The 18130-nt window shown below is 37.9% G+C and overlaps 1 protein-coding gene across 1 annotated transcript in view; it reads left to right on the top strand.

Moving 5' to 3' along the window:
- The window catches only part of LOC149532529 (FAM91 carboxy-terminus protein), a 170019-nt gene that overhangs the window by 48162 nt on the left and 103727 nt on the right, over positions 1–18130 (top strand). Inside the window, exon 5 of the mRNA XM_089804375.1 lies at positions 7219–7325. Within this exon, the coding sequence (XP_089660501.1) occupies positions 7219–7325 (107 nt within the window). The remainder of the gene's footprint in view (positions 1–7218; positions 7326–18130) is intronic.

The following is an 18130-nucleotide window of genomic DNA, read 5'->3' on the forward strand; positions in this document are numbered from 1 at the left end:
TGTTGGTCGGCAACTTCCGCGCCTCTCTGGAGGATTGGTCCATTTTTAGTGGACAAGACAACTATTTAAAGGCACTTCAGGAATGTATGGAGAGGTGTCGGCAGGCGAGGCTAGCATTAAATCCAAAGAAATGTTGGTTCATGGTGCCTTAGGGAAAACTACTTGGACATATCGTCGGCAAGAGTGGACTAAAGACTAACCCGAATAAAGTAAAGGTCATAGTAGAAATGGAAGGCTCGATGGACATAGCTGGAGTAAAGTCCTTTCTCGGTCACATTGGGTATTATAGGCTGTTTATAAAGAACTATGCTAGAATTGCTTTGCCCCTCGACAAGTTGACACAAAAAGGAGAACCATACATGTGGACTTCCTAGCAGGAGACCGCCTTCGCAGAACTAAAGAATAGATTGCTGGGAGTGCTCATATTGGCGTATCCAAACTAGGACAAGGAGTTACATGTCCATGTGGACGCATCAAATTTTGCTATCGGTGTGACGTTGGTGCAGACTAGTGATCATGGTCTCAATCACCCAGTGTATTTTGCAAGTTGGCTACTGTCAAGAGCTGAGAGAAATTATAGTACCATTGAAAGGGAGGCTCTTCGGTGTACTCGGTGCAAAAGTTCAGACATTACCTGTTGGCTACACCATTTACCTTTTACGTGGATCACCAGGTGTTGATGTACCTGGTAAGTAAACCAATCATCCAAGGGAGAATCAGCATATGGTTGTTGTTGCTACAGGAATTTACCTTCACCATCATCGTGCGACTCGGGAAGAGTCATGTCATTGCCGATCAGCTCTCTCGAATCAAGTCCGGGGAGCCGCTGAAAGGGGTTAGTGACGACTTTCTAGATGGACACCTATTCAGAATCACCATTATTCTGGAATGGTACAAATCTATTAGAGAGTACCTATCAACATCTCAATTTCCAAGAGAGATGCCGCCAAGCGAATGACGGAAGTTAGTTCTCAAAAGCCGAACGTTTCAGTTAATAAATGGTCTTCTTTATAAGATGGGTCTTGATCAAATACTACGGTGATGTGTCATGGAGGAAGAAGTGCAAAATGTTCTAAGGGAAGCACATGAAGGACTGGTAGGTGGCCACATGGGACCTGATACAACAGCACGGAAGGTTCTACTCGTCGTGTTATGGTGGCCCACTCCTTACAACGACGCGCTGGAATGGGTGTTGAGTTGCGACACATGCCAGAGAGTTGGCAAATTGCTAAAGAGGGACTTTATGCCCTTGAACTCGTCCCACGCTCAAGAGTTATTTGAACATTGGGGACAAGACTTTGTGGGTCCCTTGAAGGCGAGTAGGGCTTGGCGCTGCCGCTACGTAGTGCTAGCCGCAGAGTATCTAACAAAGTGGGTAGAAGCACGGGCACTATCTGATAATTCTGCAATCAACATGGCCAAGTTCTTGTACGATCAAATCATCACCCGGTATAGTATACCTATTCAATTGACGAGTGACAAAGGAGGTCACTTCGTCAACCACGTGATTAGATTATTGACAAGAAAATTCAAAATTTTTCATTCATTGTCAAGTCCCTACTATCCATGGGCTAATGGTCAGGTGGAAGCCACAAATAAAATTCTGGTGGGCATCATATACAAATCCTGTAGCGTAGAACAGGCCGACTGGGAGGAGAAGCTACCTTCGACGCTGTGGGCCTACCATACGACATTTAAAGTCACAATAGGACAGATGCCGTTCTAGTTGATGTTTGGTCAAGAAGCGGTGGTATCGGTTGAATTTATAGTTCCGAGCCTGAGAATTGAAATCGACAATAGACTAGGAGATATGGAGAGTTTGCTAGAACGTCTCTACCAATTGAACAAACTGGAAGAATGTAGATTAACAACGCAATGGACAACAGAAGTGGCATAGACTCGTCGGAAAGTGTGGCATGATAAACATTTGAAAAGGACGAGGTTCCAGCCAGGTCAACTCGTGCTTCAGTACAATGGCCGTAACGAGATAAGACCAAGCAAGTTCAAGGTTAAGTGGCTGGGACCATATAAAGTAAGAGAAGTCGGGGACAACGGATCCATCAAACTGTGGACCTTGGATGGGTGCAAGATTCCCGAGGCCATCAATGAATCAAAGCTAAAAATCTATCACGAACGACAAGGAGGCGACGTAAGTAATAATCGCCCAATCAGACCGAGTTAACCAAAAAAAATAAAAATTTTAAAAAATTGAAAAAAATTTTAAATTAAAAGAAAAGAAAAGAAAGTCCTGCGGATGCGTGGCCGCGGACACCTGTGCCCTATGGCAAGGATTCCATGGGCTATGTTTAAAGTCTTGCGGGTTGCGTGTGTAAGTCCCACAGACAGACGTATAATTAGCGTAGACCATGTTATAAACCCCATGGACAAAATAGAATCACTAAAAGGCTCAGCCGTAGGTTACGACATAAAAACTCAGCCGTAGGATACAAGGGAACCATGCCGGGTAGCAAACCAAGTTTGTAAAAGGAAATTGCAGCCGCAGAGAAGGTAGAGAAGAAAACAGGAAAAGAGATAGCGACCAAGTGTAGAGATGCAAGCATAGAGCATTTACTGTTGAGAAGGGCAGTCCGCGGTAATCATTATTAATGCCGGTAAGAAAGCAAAAAGAAGAAGAAGCCAAAAGAAGAATAATTGTTGGAGGAAAAGAAAGAAGCTACGGAGAGGAATATATTGTAGGGACATCATCTGTGGGAAGATAGACAAGTAGAGGACAGCAATGACAATCCACGTGGGAATCATTGCTGTCGGAGAATCTTTGCCGCGGGAAACAAAAGAGGAAAAAAGAAGGAGAAACCCTAACTGTTTTTTTTGTACATTAAAAAGACAAAGCAAGAAACCGTTATTATAGAATCCGCAGGAAAAAGAAAGCAGTGGAAAACCTAGTTGAAAGCAAATATGGAAAAGAATGCAAGAGTATTGGCTTCTGGAATACGAGTTGCAGGGCCAACAACATCCAGTAATAAGAAGCAAAAAGTGCAGGCTGACCTCTCACACCTCACGGTCCAGTTTGAAGGACTAAATGGTAGCGAGTGTTGGAAATGGTGGCAAGAAACTCTAGATGCAGAGGTAATTAAACAAATTTTGGTACGAGCACAAGTACATTGGGCAATACAACTTCCAGTATTTTCCATTCGGCTGATGGAGTTGATTTTACAAATTATGATAGAATCGTACAATAGGAACAACAGAACCAATACATTTGTTTACAAGCAGCACCATATGACAGTTTCCTTCAAATTGAGGGATTTCAGTAGGATCTTTGGCATTCCTGGCCAAGGAGGTCGGAAAGTGGAGATCAAGAACCGCAAGTTGTCACAGGAACGAAAAGAATATTGGGTGAAATTAGTAGGCCGCGATCTTACGCCAGAGGAAATGGAGTCAGTGGTAAAGGGTGCCAAGAGCAGAGGGCTATGGAGAGATTTTATTCAGGAGGGCCATTGGAAATGTATCATGGATGTCATCAAGAGTAGGTTGACAGGGGCAAGTTGGGCTTCGGATATAGCTTTGCTGCAGATTACATTCATGAACGACATCATGAATGGTACCATGTACGATTGGGCCATGGTCCTTGCCGACAGGATGGAGGAGTTTATGACACTCCAACACTGGACATACTTCATGCCGCACCATGCCATCGACTTGTTTTTGGAGGCAACCCTTCATCAAGTTCCACTTGACGATTTTGAAGTCCCTTCGAGGGGGAAATTGGCGCTAGGAGAACCCATGATATTTTATTGGAGACATTTAGACACAGGTGGGACTGCAGTTGGATAGAAGGTGTTACAAGGGTTGGAGGCATACAGAGACACTGATAGCTGAAGGGAGGACACTATAGAGAGCAGTGGGGCCGAATCCGTGGAAGAAAGTACTTCGACGAAAGTTGGTAGCGACGCGGCGGCCAGCAGGTCCACATTCTTCACCCCTCCCCAGTTGCCAACTTCAGTGCACTTGACTGCCACCATTCGCTCATTCCTTTGTTTGGCCAAAGACATGCACTGATCATTGACTCCACCGATGGCCACGACAGATGTTCCATCGATGGCCACGACAAATGCTGTTCCACCGATGGCCACGACCGAGGGCATGCCTCCATAGAGTTTTTCCCTAGACTCCGTTGCACCAACAGAGCCAGCCTCAGAGATGATAGTGTCGCCAGCGCCAGAGTCTGAACCTTAGGTTTGATTAGATGTGATTGGCTCGAACACTGTGGTCACTATCTCTAACTCTTTGTTGGTCGACGCCCAGCCAGCCTAGCCAGATGTGCTAGTACAACTAGTTTCATTGGTACGGCCACCACAACTCGATGAGAGCATGCAACCGATGCAAGTAGCTCAGCCTGAGAAGATGGAGGTGATGGACAGAGCGAGTGCATTCCTGCGACAGTAGTTCTGACTCATTCCTGCAGAGGTCGGTCCTTCCATTCAGTCCCTAGGGCATGGAGGGGTATCCCTAGGACCAGCTGCTGTATTAGAGCCACAGGAGGTGGGAGTTCCATAGACCGAGGATGCGCCCAGAGAGGAGGCCGCATCGGATGTGGAGGTGGCTACTGCAGGCAAGGCAGAGATGGATAGTGATGGGGAATGGACGATGGATGATGTGGCAAAGGAGGATTATGGGTCAGATGTGGATAGATGTAGGGACTACCTTAGAGCTATGCGGGTTGCGCTAAAGAAAGGACACACATTGCATTACAGGCTTTGATGTGTTGGAGAGAGTTGCATTTGATCCGGGCTTATCTTCGAGGGGTTTGTCCTCAGCAGTTTCGCTCTTGCTTTGAGGACAAGGGATGGTTAGCAGTTGAGACACCAGAGATGTTAGCTGATTGGGTCATCGAGTCTGAGCTGGGACTGTGCAACACTCCGATGGAGAAGCTGGCGCACGAGATAGTGAGGTTATATAAAGGTGTCTATTATGCTCACAGGCGTGCAGAGGCGGATAGGACATAAGAAAGGATCGCAGTTGAGAGATCTATGACGGTTGAGAGGGAGACTTGAGAGAAGCTAGCTGCTGACTTGGTTAGTCAGTAGGCAGCGTGGGCAGCTGAGCGCGCAACGCTTTTGTGAGACAAGGAGATGGCCGAACAAAGACTACAGATGACCGAGCAGGAATTGCAAACAGCTAAGGCCTAGGCTATGGATGCAACGCTTCTTCTGAAGGAAGTAGTAGAGGTTAATACGTGGACTCAGAAGGATTTACGCATCCAGACGGATCAAGTGTACGAGTTGCGCCGACAACAGAGCTCTTTAGGGACGCAACCTCCTCCCTAGTCTATATTATTTCTATGTTGTATGTTGTTGTCTCCTATTTTGTTAGTTTCTAAAGTTGCCAAGAGACGACTTTTCTTTTTTTGGGGGGATGATGTTCGAAAAAGGGTGGTTAGCAGTTACCGGTGTGGCGACAGTTGTGTTGTTTCATTGCACCGTTTCGTACATTATAAATGTTGCGAACACTTTTGTATTTGGCATCATAATCAGAGTCATTGTCATTGTATGGATATCATTGCTGTGTACAGAAACATTTTGATAATGAATAGTGATTTACATTAAGTATCTGTTTTCTTTCTTGTTCACCATGGGCTGAACAGATGTCAAGCCTACCATCTGTAGAACGTTCCATTATCACCACTGTAAAGCTGTAGCTGGTGAAACAGTAAAATTAAGGTTTTTTTGATAATATATCATTTTATAAATATAATATTGCTATTATTGGATGTTACAGCCATAATCTACATCTGTACCCAGCCATGCTGATCCACACAACCATACCCACACACGTAATAGCCATAATTTGCATAAAATATACAAAATTAAATACAGATTACAGCCAATAATTGATCGTTCAATGTCAAATGTCAAAGATAATTTAACTGGTTTGTAACTTTATATTAATGCAAATTGCACATGAAAAACCAATACTATTCATTGGTCTGGCAATAAATTGCAATACCATGGAGATATGAAAATGCCTCTGCACTCCAGTTTGCTAATACTGTCCATGCATACAATGTGGATGAGGAATGGGAGATAGGAAAATGTGTTTTGCTTTTGTTTTGTGACTTTTATGTTTGGGTGAGTGGGTTTGCTCTGGACATGTCTTGTATAATCCAGCACCATGTTACTGTGTCTCCAGGTTTGCCTAGAAGTTTAGCATTCAATCTATACCCTTATTGGCTTAAACTGGTACGGCTGTGTTTTCTGTGTTCTGCCTGGGTATGTGGATGTATACCAATAATCGCCCACCGGACTTGGCAGAATATTGGGCAAACTCAGCCTGTAACAGGTTTTAACTTTTAACTAATTAAGGCAAAGGCTGGGTTATTAAACCTGGTAACACTGTTTTAGGTGTTTGAAAGCTAGGAATTTTGTGGACTATCTCTATTTATTATGGTACATCATGTTTAATTATTCAGTGGTTTTTGTTTTGTTTTATACACTCAAGTAGTTTGGTTGAAATATATCTTGTTAAATGGATATAGAGGAGAAAGATCATTTCTTTAGGAGGATCTTCTCTATGTTTTCATTTGGAAGTATTCTTGATACGTTCAGCCTTTTCAATAATTTGCTGCATCTTGAAGATTCTAAAAGTTTTTGCACACGTACAAAGAATCTAAAAATATGTGATCTCTATATTTTCATTTGGAAATATTCATAATACATTTATCCTTTTCAACAATTTGTTGATCTTGAAGATTCTAAAAGCTTTTGCATGTACGAAGAATTTAAAGATATGCTCTAGTCTTTTAGTAATATGCAATTTTTTTTATGATTTTATGTTTGTGTCCAAGGGGTAGAGCATAATTGATTTAAATGTTGATTATAGTTGTGGAGACCCAAATTCAAAACTCTAGAGGGACATCTATATGGAATTCTAAGTTTTCGCTCTTGATCTTCCATAGTTGGCTTCCAATGGGGATGTGGTTTCTAAGTAAAGGGGATTGTTAAGAAGTGACCAGTGTGCTTATTCGTTAAGAGCTTTTATTAGTTTATAGGAATCCTTCTGAGAGCTTGAATTGGTCTCATTTTGATGCTTGTATGAGTATAACGTTTGTAAATGACATGCAATACTTTGTTTTAATTTTTTGGGATTGTGGAAATCAGCTAATTGTGGTTGTGAATCTATGATCATGTCAATATATTTTTTTATATGCAGAGCAATGCATACAATTCTGATCATATGAGGATTTTTGCTATTATGCAGAGCAACCATATGATCGTATACCAAATTTCACTGCTGCAGATGCTTTAAGACTGACTGGAATTGGAAGAAATGAATTTATTGACATCATGAACAGATGTAGAGCTAAGGTGCACACCAAAACTGATAGTGACCTCTTATTTGACTATGCTGGAAAGAATAGAAAGTATTTTGTTTTATCTTTGAAAATAATCTGATATTTTAGCTGTCACTAATGTTGTTGCTTTTTTATTTTAGTGAAAATACACACATACAATGTATGTGTCTATGCTTATTTTCAAGATGATTTGACTTATTGGAATATTTGCATATAGATTAATTGAATATGTGAGTGAATGAGGTTCTTGACATGCAACTCCAAGAGATTAATTGCAAGAAAATAATTATATTCTTATATTTGGAACTCAAAATCTAATTTTAATACCTGTTTAATTATTCCCATTGAGGGCAACACAAAATGGAATATCAAGATAAGGCTTTTCTTCAAATTTGAAGGGCAAGCTCTCTTTTGAAGAGCGAAGAGAATGATAATGTAGTTGCACATGGAAAATTAAAAGCATTATAGCTTGTACAATGACTTATTTCTACAATTAGACTTGCTCCACACATCCTACACTTATTCTTCCTTTCAATCATACATTAACTCTCCTTGCACATTATAGCAACCTCTTTGGCATATTGTATGAAGTTTGGCGTATCCTTCAAATAGTGTATAGCATCTCCATTTTGTCTCTATTGTACAATTTGGCTACTGCATACTATTTTCATGCTTAATTATATGACTTTCCTTGTACATTGTACAACAATCTAGTCTATATTGAATGTTAGGGATGAACACAGGCATCATCTCTGTCCTGTATGAAGTTTTCTTTGAGTTGTCTCTATCTCTGTACAACTTTGTTTTAAGCATAGTGTATAGTGGATCACTATTTGCAATGTCCTGCAAAAAGTAGTTGTCGTCAAGCATCATCTCCTCCAAATTGCGTGGCATTTCTTGCATACAATACAACACCTTGGGAAAATTCTCCATCAATGTCCATTCTTTATAGTATAACATCATTCAGCATTCAGCATAACCTTCCTTCATCACATAACAATCAGCCATTGTACAACATCTTTCTTCCCTGGTTGACATCATATGTTGGATAAATCATAAAATGATGTGTGCCATGAAGATCTATTTGACTTTGAAAATTTTAATTTGGGTCTCCACTTGACCCCATAGGGGTTTGCTACCCCTAAGTCCCCACAAGGGGCATTACTGGTTGACCATGCTAGGGGGATTACAAGGTACAAATTCATATTCTCAAGTCTTCGTCTAAATCCAATTATGTGTTTGTTGTCTTAATGTAGTTACAAGTTTCGGTTGGTTGATGGTTGTGTTCCTCTTGGCAACTATAAAGTCCTCTAAATAGATTTTGTATTGTCAAAGAAAGTAATATGTTCTAGTTGAATGAACTTTGATCCCTAGTTGATCATCTCTAGTTTTCTCTATATTCTTGTAATGTCCCCATTTTGTCGGCATCAGAGTTTCAAGGATTAGCCTATTATTGTGATCCTTGTAGGCTAATTATTGTGGATAGAGGGTCTTCTGTGGTAGTGGCTTGGCTTGGGAGGGTCTTATCTTCTCCACATCTTAGTAAGCTACAAGTTGGTTTTTGTTTGGCTCAGATCGGACTTTGTTTGACCTTATTTTTGTGTACTTACTATTTGTGGTAAGTTGGTGTTGATCAAGATGGACCCTTTCTATTTTTGGAAAGTGCATTTGGTCACATGGAGAAATAATAGGTATGACTTCTATTTTAGATGGCATATTTAAATGATGAGTATTTTGGGAGTTATTATCTTTTTAGTGGCCAAATTATTATTATTATTTAATTAAATGGCTATTTATAAAGTTATAATTTAACTTTATAATTTCACCTAAGCTGAAGATTGAGTTATCATTGGAAAGTTGCCAAAAGAGTTAAGTTGGAAAGTTTCAAGAGTTGAGTTCTTTGGGAAACTTTCACAATTTCAGAAGTTGAGTTATTTTGGAAACTCTTGTCAACAAAGGCATTATAAATATGAGCTCATTTCATTGAGAAAAACACACTTGATTATATATTTGCTTTTGTTGCTTTTGTGGCTTTTCTTAAGATTTTGATTTGTGAGCCCTTGTCAAAGTATAAGGGTCTCGTCTGAGAAGTTCTTGGCAATTGTGCTGAAGCATACACTTGGCCAACATTCTCCTACTGTATTCCTGTGGCCAAGGAGAATAATCTTGATCTGGAGTTCTGAGAAGTCATGGGTAATTCACAGCTGAGGTATTGTGAATTCCATTCCTGAAGATTGTTTATAGTCACTGCTGAGATTGAAGATAATTCTGGAAATTGTATGCAAACACTGCATTAGCTTCTCATTTTTATTTCTGTGTCTGAGAAGCTATTCCGAGCAAGGGATCTGTATACATTTTAAGCATTGGAGAAATTTTGTGTGGAGAAGTTCTGAAATCTGAAGTGCTAGCTGGGTTTGATTGTGCTAGGAAATTGAATCCATATTCATTCAATGTCTCCTTATCCATACCGGTTATTGGCTGAAGAAATCACAGATTGAAGTTGGGAGGATTGATTTGACATTGGATGTCAATTCTTTGCTGTTCTTGGGCGGCCAAAGTAACCAGCATTCTGGACGGTTATTGCACTAAGGAAAATTGACCATTATTTGGTTGCTTAAATCAGAGAAGGGCGTACTTCTTTCAGGTATCAAACTCTCTAGTTAAACCCAATCTATGTGTAATTCATGATTACAAGTAGGGCATCTATATTACATCATCCTGGGCATCCAGAATTCCCTGTTGGCAAGAGTGTTGTTTACAAAATAAGTGTTTGATGTGCATAGTGAAATTCTGATTACGAAGTGACTGGGCTGCAACTTTGGCATAAGCTGGAAATTGAAATCTGTGTTGAGGCGTCTATATAACTTCTACCAATTGCAGCATCCAACAATACTTCACATTCCAACGTCAGGTCTGAGACATACTGACACAAGTTGGGCTTGAAATCATTGTTGCCGTTCATTATATCAGTCAGTGCTGGGTGTTATTTGAAATCTGCAAACATAATCACAGACTTGTGTTCTAGTTGCAAGCTCACACTAGGAAAGGGAGAAGCGGTTGCTAGTATAGAAGAACAGGCTGAAGCCAAAGTGGCTATGTGGACTTGGAGAATTTGCCCTTTGCCTCCAAATCAGGTTCTGAGATGTAATATCTTCTGAGTTTTGAATGAATAAAATACTGATCTGAAATTGTAAGTTAATGTTCTATATTTCCATACTGTCTTTGGTATTGCAAGTTGTGGGTTGTGAAGCATTAAAAACAAAAGTCTTGCTGGAAATTCTAAATCATTTCAAATATTGGATATAAAGTTGAATTATGTTAGTCACATCAGAACTGGCTGTATACTTGCCAAGGCTTTATAAAATGCCAAACCATCCAAATGATATAAGAAATTGATGAAACCGGAAATTGTTCATGTTATAGCCAAGATTGGATTTTCACAGTGGTATCAGAGCTTGCTTGCAAAGTGTTTGACGAAATGTCAAACAACTGAATTATAAAAGAATTTGGTGTTTGTTGAAGTTATAGCTGCAATTCTCAAGATCCTCTAAGCTAAGTGGATGTGGTTGAGGGATTCAATGTCTCGAGAGAGCTCTAGTAGGTTGTTTTAATGCATTTTGTTTAGCTTATGGCTAGTTTGAGCAAGTGTTATTCCTATGACATGGGTCTTTGTTACTATCCCCTCTTAATTCAAAGTGCAAAGCTTTCCAGTTTGGTGGCTTGGTGCGCTCTACAATTTACAAGGCTATTTTATTAATTTAACTTAGATATTCTTTATTACGATTCTTAAGTACTGGGGTGGGGGTGTGAGGGGTGGGGGTGCGGGTGAATCAATATAAATAGGTAATATAAAAATTCAACCGCCGATTTGCTAAACTGAAATACTAACTTACAAACAGTAAAACATGTAAATGATGCAAGTAAATAAAATATAACTATATGATTCAACCATACAACCATCACACATAACAGAGTGATTTTGGTGTTGTGGAAAACCTTTTTAAAGTGTGAAAACCACAGTGGGGATGGTACCCACAAGCTCACTACTACAGTAAATGAGTTGCTCTGTTAGGAGCTTACAAATACCCTTTCTGAGGGTTTACCATATTAGGGGTGATTTGTACCTTGTTAGAACTACAAACAGATATGCTAGGATGGACCTTGATAGAGGATCTCAAATACTCTTTTAGGAGTTTATCCGCTTAAGGGATTTACAACTAGAGCCTGTTAGTTTCATCTGATTCGGGGATTTGTTTGTTGTGACTATTAGGAAACAACTAAATCAATGATCTGGTTATGACACTCCTTGCCTGTCAGATTAAATTAATTCTTTGTTCTTCTGCAATTCTTCTCTACTTTGATTCTTGATTGCAACCTTTACACTTCGCAATCTCCTTCTTTTTTATTAGTTACAAACCTTCTCAAGAACTATTCTGTTAGGCACAACTTTTGCCTCTTAATCTTGACCATTCGTTCAAATCTTAAGCTTCCTATTAATCTCTTTAACCATTTCACGTATCTTGATATCTATATGATTTATCCTGACTGTGTGGGCCTTCAACTGGATTTCCCTCTCAATTACTTACGATAGTCAAAACATATTACCTTTCCCAATGCACCAACACTATCTTATACTGATCCAATGATCAAATTGGTGCCAACTCAACATGTCATAACCTTCACTCTTTATTATCACATCATCCAAAAGGATCATTTATACTATGCCTTTCAATGATCTCGAATATTCTGTCTTCAAGCGTTCTTCCTTTGCTTGACATTTGTGATAGTTCAAACTTTTTTAACTAGTTAACCAATTAGGTTGTGGTTGTAAATATGCAACTAAATGATCACTTGGATTCTGTATGTGTGATCACATCTCTTGATTTCTCTTCTATGTTGACTGCTTTGAAGGTGCTTTGTATAATGTCAACCATACTGCTATAGTCATCGATCATATACTCTTGTTCACCGATGATGTTTTCTCTTTGTTCTTCCTTCACCAATCATGTTCTGACTTAGTTGTCACCATAGTTACACTGCCTTGGGGGACGGGGGGACAACAGAACAAGGGGACAAGTTTTCATGTGTCTCAGTGACTGGTGTGTATATTGAAATGAGGAATTTATTATTTAAATATTCTTGAAGCCTTCATGACTGCATGTTTTGTTGGCAAGCTTATTGGCAAAGAGGAACAATTAAGTAGAAAGATAAATGGTTATGTTCTAGTTCAACCTTAGCTAGGATACTAACAGATGGGATTGTTCTACAAGTTGTCTATGCAATGCATTATGCTACATTCTTGCATTATGAAGTTAGCATTTGTCATATCCTATCTGAAACCCTAGTTTTAAAAGAAAATGCAACTATTGAATACTAACCAGAGTGATTTTATTATTTTATTAAAAATGACGATTTCCCTTAATTAAGCAACAAGCTATTTATAAAAAGCATCTAACTACAGAGGGATGTTGCATAGTCAAAATAAGGGCCATCCTATTAAAAATAACAGTGGCTAAGTAACTATTAATATAAACTGACTTCAACATTAATAATCAGTGTTAATTCTTTATTATTTAAGGCAACTCCCAATCAACTATGAAGAGCTCCGACCTGGAGGAGCTGCAATTATAGAATTGGAAAGGTTCTGAAGGAGAGACATGCCTTTCTGTCCTCAGGAGAAGACATAAAAGTCTCAACAACAGGCAGCCAAGCAACAAAGATACAGCAGACAAGCAGAATGCAAGAAGAATTTTATCCATAAGATAGAAGGCATCAATCAAGAAAAAAATAATCAAGCAACCAGACAAGGTCAATACAAGCTGGAATCTGACATAAGGAGATCAGCAGAAAAACAAGAAGAATACTGATCAGCAAGGGGAAACCAGAGGATGCAGGGATGACTTACATAAAGGTAGTCTTAACAGAAAACGTAAGCAGAAAATAAGACATCCATCCATTCAAACACAGAAATAGCTTAGGGATTTCTGATCAAGGAAGATAATTCAATAGACATTGGACATAGAGAAGAAGAGACAAGGATATTAATTGAATAAGACAATTTGAAGTATCTGCAGCAATCAGTTACCAGAACACAAATACAGACTGGAGGGAGATCATTGTGAGTAGTAAAGGCAAACTGGATCAGACCTGTAACAGATCTGATTTGTGACCACTGTATCAAACAGACAATAATAATTAATCTTGTGAAAAAGACATTAAAAAGTTTGTACCTTTTCATCATCAAGTAATTATAGAAATCCAAAAAAGGTGACAATTTCCAGATCAGATAGACATGTATAAATAGCAGATAAACAATCAAGATCAGAATCCAATTCTGATCTGATATATCAACAGCCTAATAATCTTAACAACTGTTGTAAATTTAATCAAAGCTCATCTTGCTTAAAGGAGATATTTTATTTGGCAAAGTTAGTACCCTAACCCTAATTGTGATTCTAGGGCAATTTTTAGGGTAATCTCAACAATGGAACATTACAACATTTCTTGCTAACTATGATTTAACTTGTATTCAACACTACAATGGCTTTATTTGCCAACTTTGCCTATGGCCCTTTTTACTCTGAACAAGTTGTCCAATGTATGACACAAGATAATTCTTGATTGTGACTTTGATTGTGGGTGTTAGGTGGATATTTTGCAACCAACAGCTTGTTCAAATCCAATTGCAAAATAGGTAGACCTGCCATAGCGTATGTAGACCAAATGAATCATTGCTTCTGTTGATTCCAATCACACCTTCTTGACTTGAAGAGTTCATCGTAACATGAAAATGCCTTTTGGGTGGATATTTTGCAACCAACAGTGTTGGGTAAAAATCCAGTCGCAAAATAGGATGACCAGCCAGCGTGTGAGACAGAGTCTCTCCTACCTTAAAGGGAAGGCTCCCCCTTCTCACCGGTCCTTGGATGAATTCAAGGTAAGCAAGAAGTCGAGAGATTTTGTAAATAGGGTGTTACTAATATCCTTTCTTTTTAACTTTCAAGAAAGGATCCACTTACTTGTAGAACGAATAATGGGCAAAGTAAATGTTGAACTACACTTCTATCAGGAGTTGGAAATAGTGATACCGATAAACTTTAACTAACTCAAAGGCTAGCCAAAATGTACCAGTTTGGCTCTAAGTCCAGTCGTACTTCTATATGGTAAAAGTTTTACAATTAGGGCACAAAGACTCCTAAAAGTAAGAACAATCTAACTATTTTGCGAATTAAGATGAAAATACAAGCTATAGACAAAGCTTCTAGCTATGGATATTCATAATTGTTCCTGGTCAAAGCTCTGACTTCAATTGTTTCTTAACTCTTTTCTATCAATTTACAAGATACAATATCAATAACAAAAGATGGTACAAATCAAAGATAACTTGAATGAATTATAGACAAAGCTTACAATTCATACAAGTGACAATTTCACTTAATCAAAGTTAAGTCTCAAATGCTCCTTTGTATTCACTTTCTCTCAAAATAATGCTCACACAAACAAAGTTTTGTTGGCACAATTTCTCCAGAGCTCTCTTGCATAAAGATAATGATGATTTTACAATGAGGAGACACTCCTTTATATAGGCAAAGAAGTTGAGAAAAAGGTGGAGGAAAAAGTGGGAGCAATTCAGCCAACTTTAACCAAGTCTAACTACAGAAGAAAATAAAAGGTTACATGCAACTGCACATACAACTCACATTACATCTTTTTACATACATGTAACTCGCATTACATGTAATTACAATTTTTCATGTAATGCATCTTCTCCAACTAAAAACATGAAAAAAGAAGAAAGAAGACGAAAGAGAAGGGAACAATTCTAAAGGGCCTTGTACTTGATGATGCAATCTCAGATGATAACAGGATTGAGAGTTCCTGTATCTTGTACTGTTGTATTCATGTTGATAATCATGGTCTTGCATCTTTTTGTAACCTCTGACTTTGATGAGTTGTCCGTTGTCATGTGGAAACTTAATGTGATTCAGCTTTTCTCGTTCAAGTTGTCGTGAATTCTCCTTTGTAGATTGGCATATTCTGGATTCTCTAACACTTTGAAAACCTTCTTGACGATGTCCAGATGTAAACTCAGAATAACTTTTCATCAACATCTTTAACCTTTTTTTTTTTTGCTATAAAGTGCTTGATGCATGGGAATGTGTGCAAGTGGAGATTGCTGATTTTCAAAATGTGACTTGGGCTTTCAAGATGTCCTTGCACAGAAAATGGATTATATGTAAATGCAACATATAACGGAAGGTGGAAGGTGAAATGAGATGCAAGTGCGAGTGAAAGATACACTTTACATATATATGCGGATGAAGGGTAACATGTAAAATATGTTATGAGGTGGAAACATGTACTTATTCATGTAAGTGCGAATGCATATGTGAAGATGGAAATGAAACATGGAGGTGAGATAATGAGTTATATAGTCACTTTTGGAGAAAGGAAGAAGTCAAAGTACACGGAAAGCAAAAATGACTTTTTGTCTTTTCAAAATATGACTTTTGATCAAAATGGGACCTTTTGGATGCAATTACACGTAAGACATTTCATGTAATCATGTCGTGCGAATGGAAGCAAAAGGTGAGATGGGTGAAAATGGAGGCAGAAAATGAGATTACATGCATGTGCAGGTGGCGAATGAGATTTAAAACATGTAATCGCATTTGTTGGATGTGATGCGAAGTGTTGTGACATGGAAATCGAAAGTGGAGTGAAGTGAAACGTGTTCAAGTTCTTGGGAAAGAACTTGCAATTTCTTCCAAAATGGAGAAAAAACCGAAATGCAAATAAGCAAAATACAAAAACAAGCACAAAACAAACACATGCCTTTGGCAAAAAACTCAAACATGTCAAGATGCAATGCACTTCAACATGCAATTTCGAATTTGGGGTTTGGGGAAATTCCAAAAGTGTGAAAATGAGAGTTTTCATTCTTTTTAAAGGCAAAATGCACTTTTCATGGCATATATATGGAGAAATCGCGATCATCAAGCAATAATATGCATGTAAATAACAAGATAAGCATGAATTGATGAGGAAGTTAGAAAGATTCCACTTACATGAAGATTAAGTGCCAAAAATGGAAGAGAAAGAGCCAAAATAACAAGTTTTATAGACTTAAAACAAATTCTCCCTTAAATCCGAATTTTCAAACAATCTTTTGACTTTTTCCGCACTTGCATGTAATGGACATTGAATGGTCGAATTTGACATGAAAGTGCCAAATAAATAGTCTCCAAAGACAATATCATGCATTTAAAACTCAAAAACAACCCCTCTTGATCAAAGGTATGCGCTGGAAATGCATTCTTTTGAGTTTTTTGAACAAAAACATGACTTTTTAATGCAAAAATCTGGGCCGTTTTTGCAAAAACATGGCCAAAAAATGCATGTTTTTGAGTCATTTTTGACTTGTGAATGCAAAAACAACTTCTCCAAATGGATAGACATGGATCAAAATGCAAAAAAGTGGCTTGAAAATGCATAAAAGCGGATTAAAACCCGAAATTTTCGGGCATTTTAAGCAAAAACGTGATTCATCATGAAAGTTTCAAAAACGTTTTTGAGGCAAATGAATCCATTTTAGAAGCAAAGAAACTCATTGCCATGCAAAAATGTTTCAAATGGAACGAATCCCATGCAAATCCATTGAGTAAAACTCAAGTTATGAGCAAAAATGAAGAAATTTGGAGTTTTTCTTCAAAAATGTGCCCTAGATTTGGACTCCCAAAAAACATTTTTCAGCTCATGGAACTCATTTTTTATGAAGACAAAATGACCACCACTCCAAAATGTTCTGAATGCAAGTGAATTCATCCAAATCCATAGAGAAAATCTCTAGTTATGGTCAAAATTGGAGGTTTTTGGAGCAAGAACACGTTTTCTTCACAAAATAGGACATTTTTATGTTCATTACATATTTTAAAACATGTTGGAAGGAAAAATCAGACCTTTTAGAGTCCATTGCATGTTTTAAAATATGTCTTTAGACATAATCTCACTTTTTGAAGCTCATTGCATATTTTAAAATGTGTTAGACTCCAAAATCGGACCTTTTAGAGTCACTTACATGTTTTAAAAACATGTCTCACCTTTTTGATGCATAAGCACAAAAACTCAACTTTTCATATCATTGCATCAAAAAGGTCCACTTTTGCAAGTTTTCGATGTAATGACATGAAAAGTATTCTCAAAATGAGTTTTTATATGCAAAACATGAAAAGTTTCCACTTTTCATAGATTTTTACATGCATTTGCAAATAAAAAGTCCACTTTGAGGCATTTAAGTTATGTATTTCACTTAATTTTATAAAAATGTCATCAATATGGGTCAAAAATAACATTTATGCATCATATTAATCAATATAATACATAAACATTATATTAAAATGACATTTATATAAGTATTTGATTTAAAAATAAAAAATTTAAAAAGTAACTATATAGTTCTACAGTCACTTTAAGTGAAAAATTAAAAAGTAACTCAACTTAAAATTATAACATAGAGTGCACTATAGTCACTTTAAGTTATAATTTAAAAGATAAAGTAACTTAAAAACATAACAAAAAGTGACTAAAATGTTATATTTTCAAAAAGTGAATGTCAAAATGAAAATATAACATCATATTTTTAATTCGTGCTGTTGCACCTAAAATGTCCAGTTTTGTGGCACTAAAATGACCATATCTCTTGACTGACAACACCGATTGACCTCTGGGTTAGACCGAATTGAAGGGGAAAACGAAAGGCATGACATGAGCAAAACCAAAGGACTAAAAACAAGCAAACGCAAACTGAAAAACAAAGAA

Source organism: Cupressus sempervirens, chromosome 10 (assembly GCF_028749045.1).
Source record: "Cupressus sempervirens isolate cs-2001-9-10 chromosome 10, ASM2874904v1, whole genome shotgun sequence".
Classification (NCBI taxonomy): Eukaryota; Viridiplantae; Streptophyta; class Pinopsida; order Cupressales; family Cupressaceae; genus Cupressus; species Cupressus sempervirens.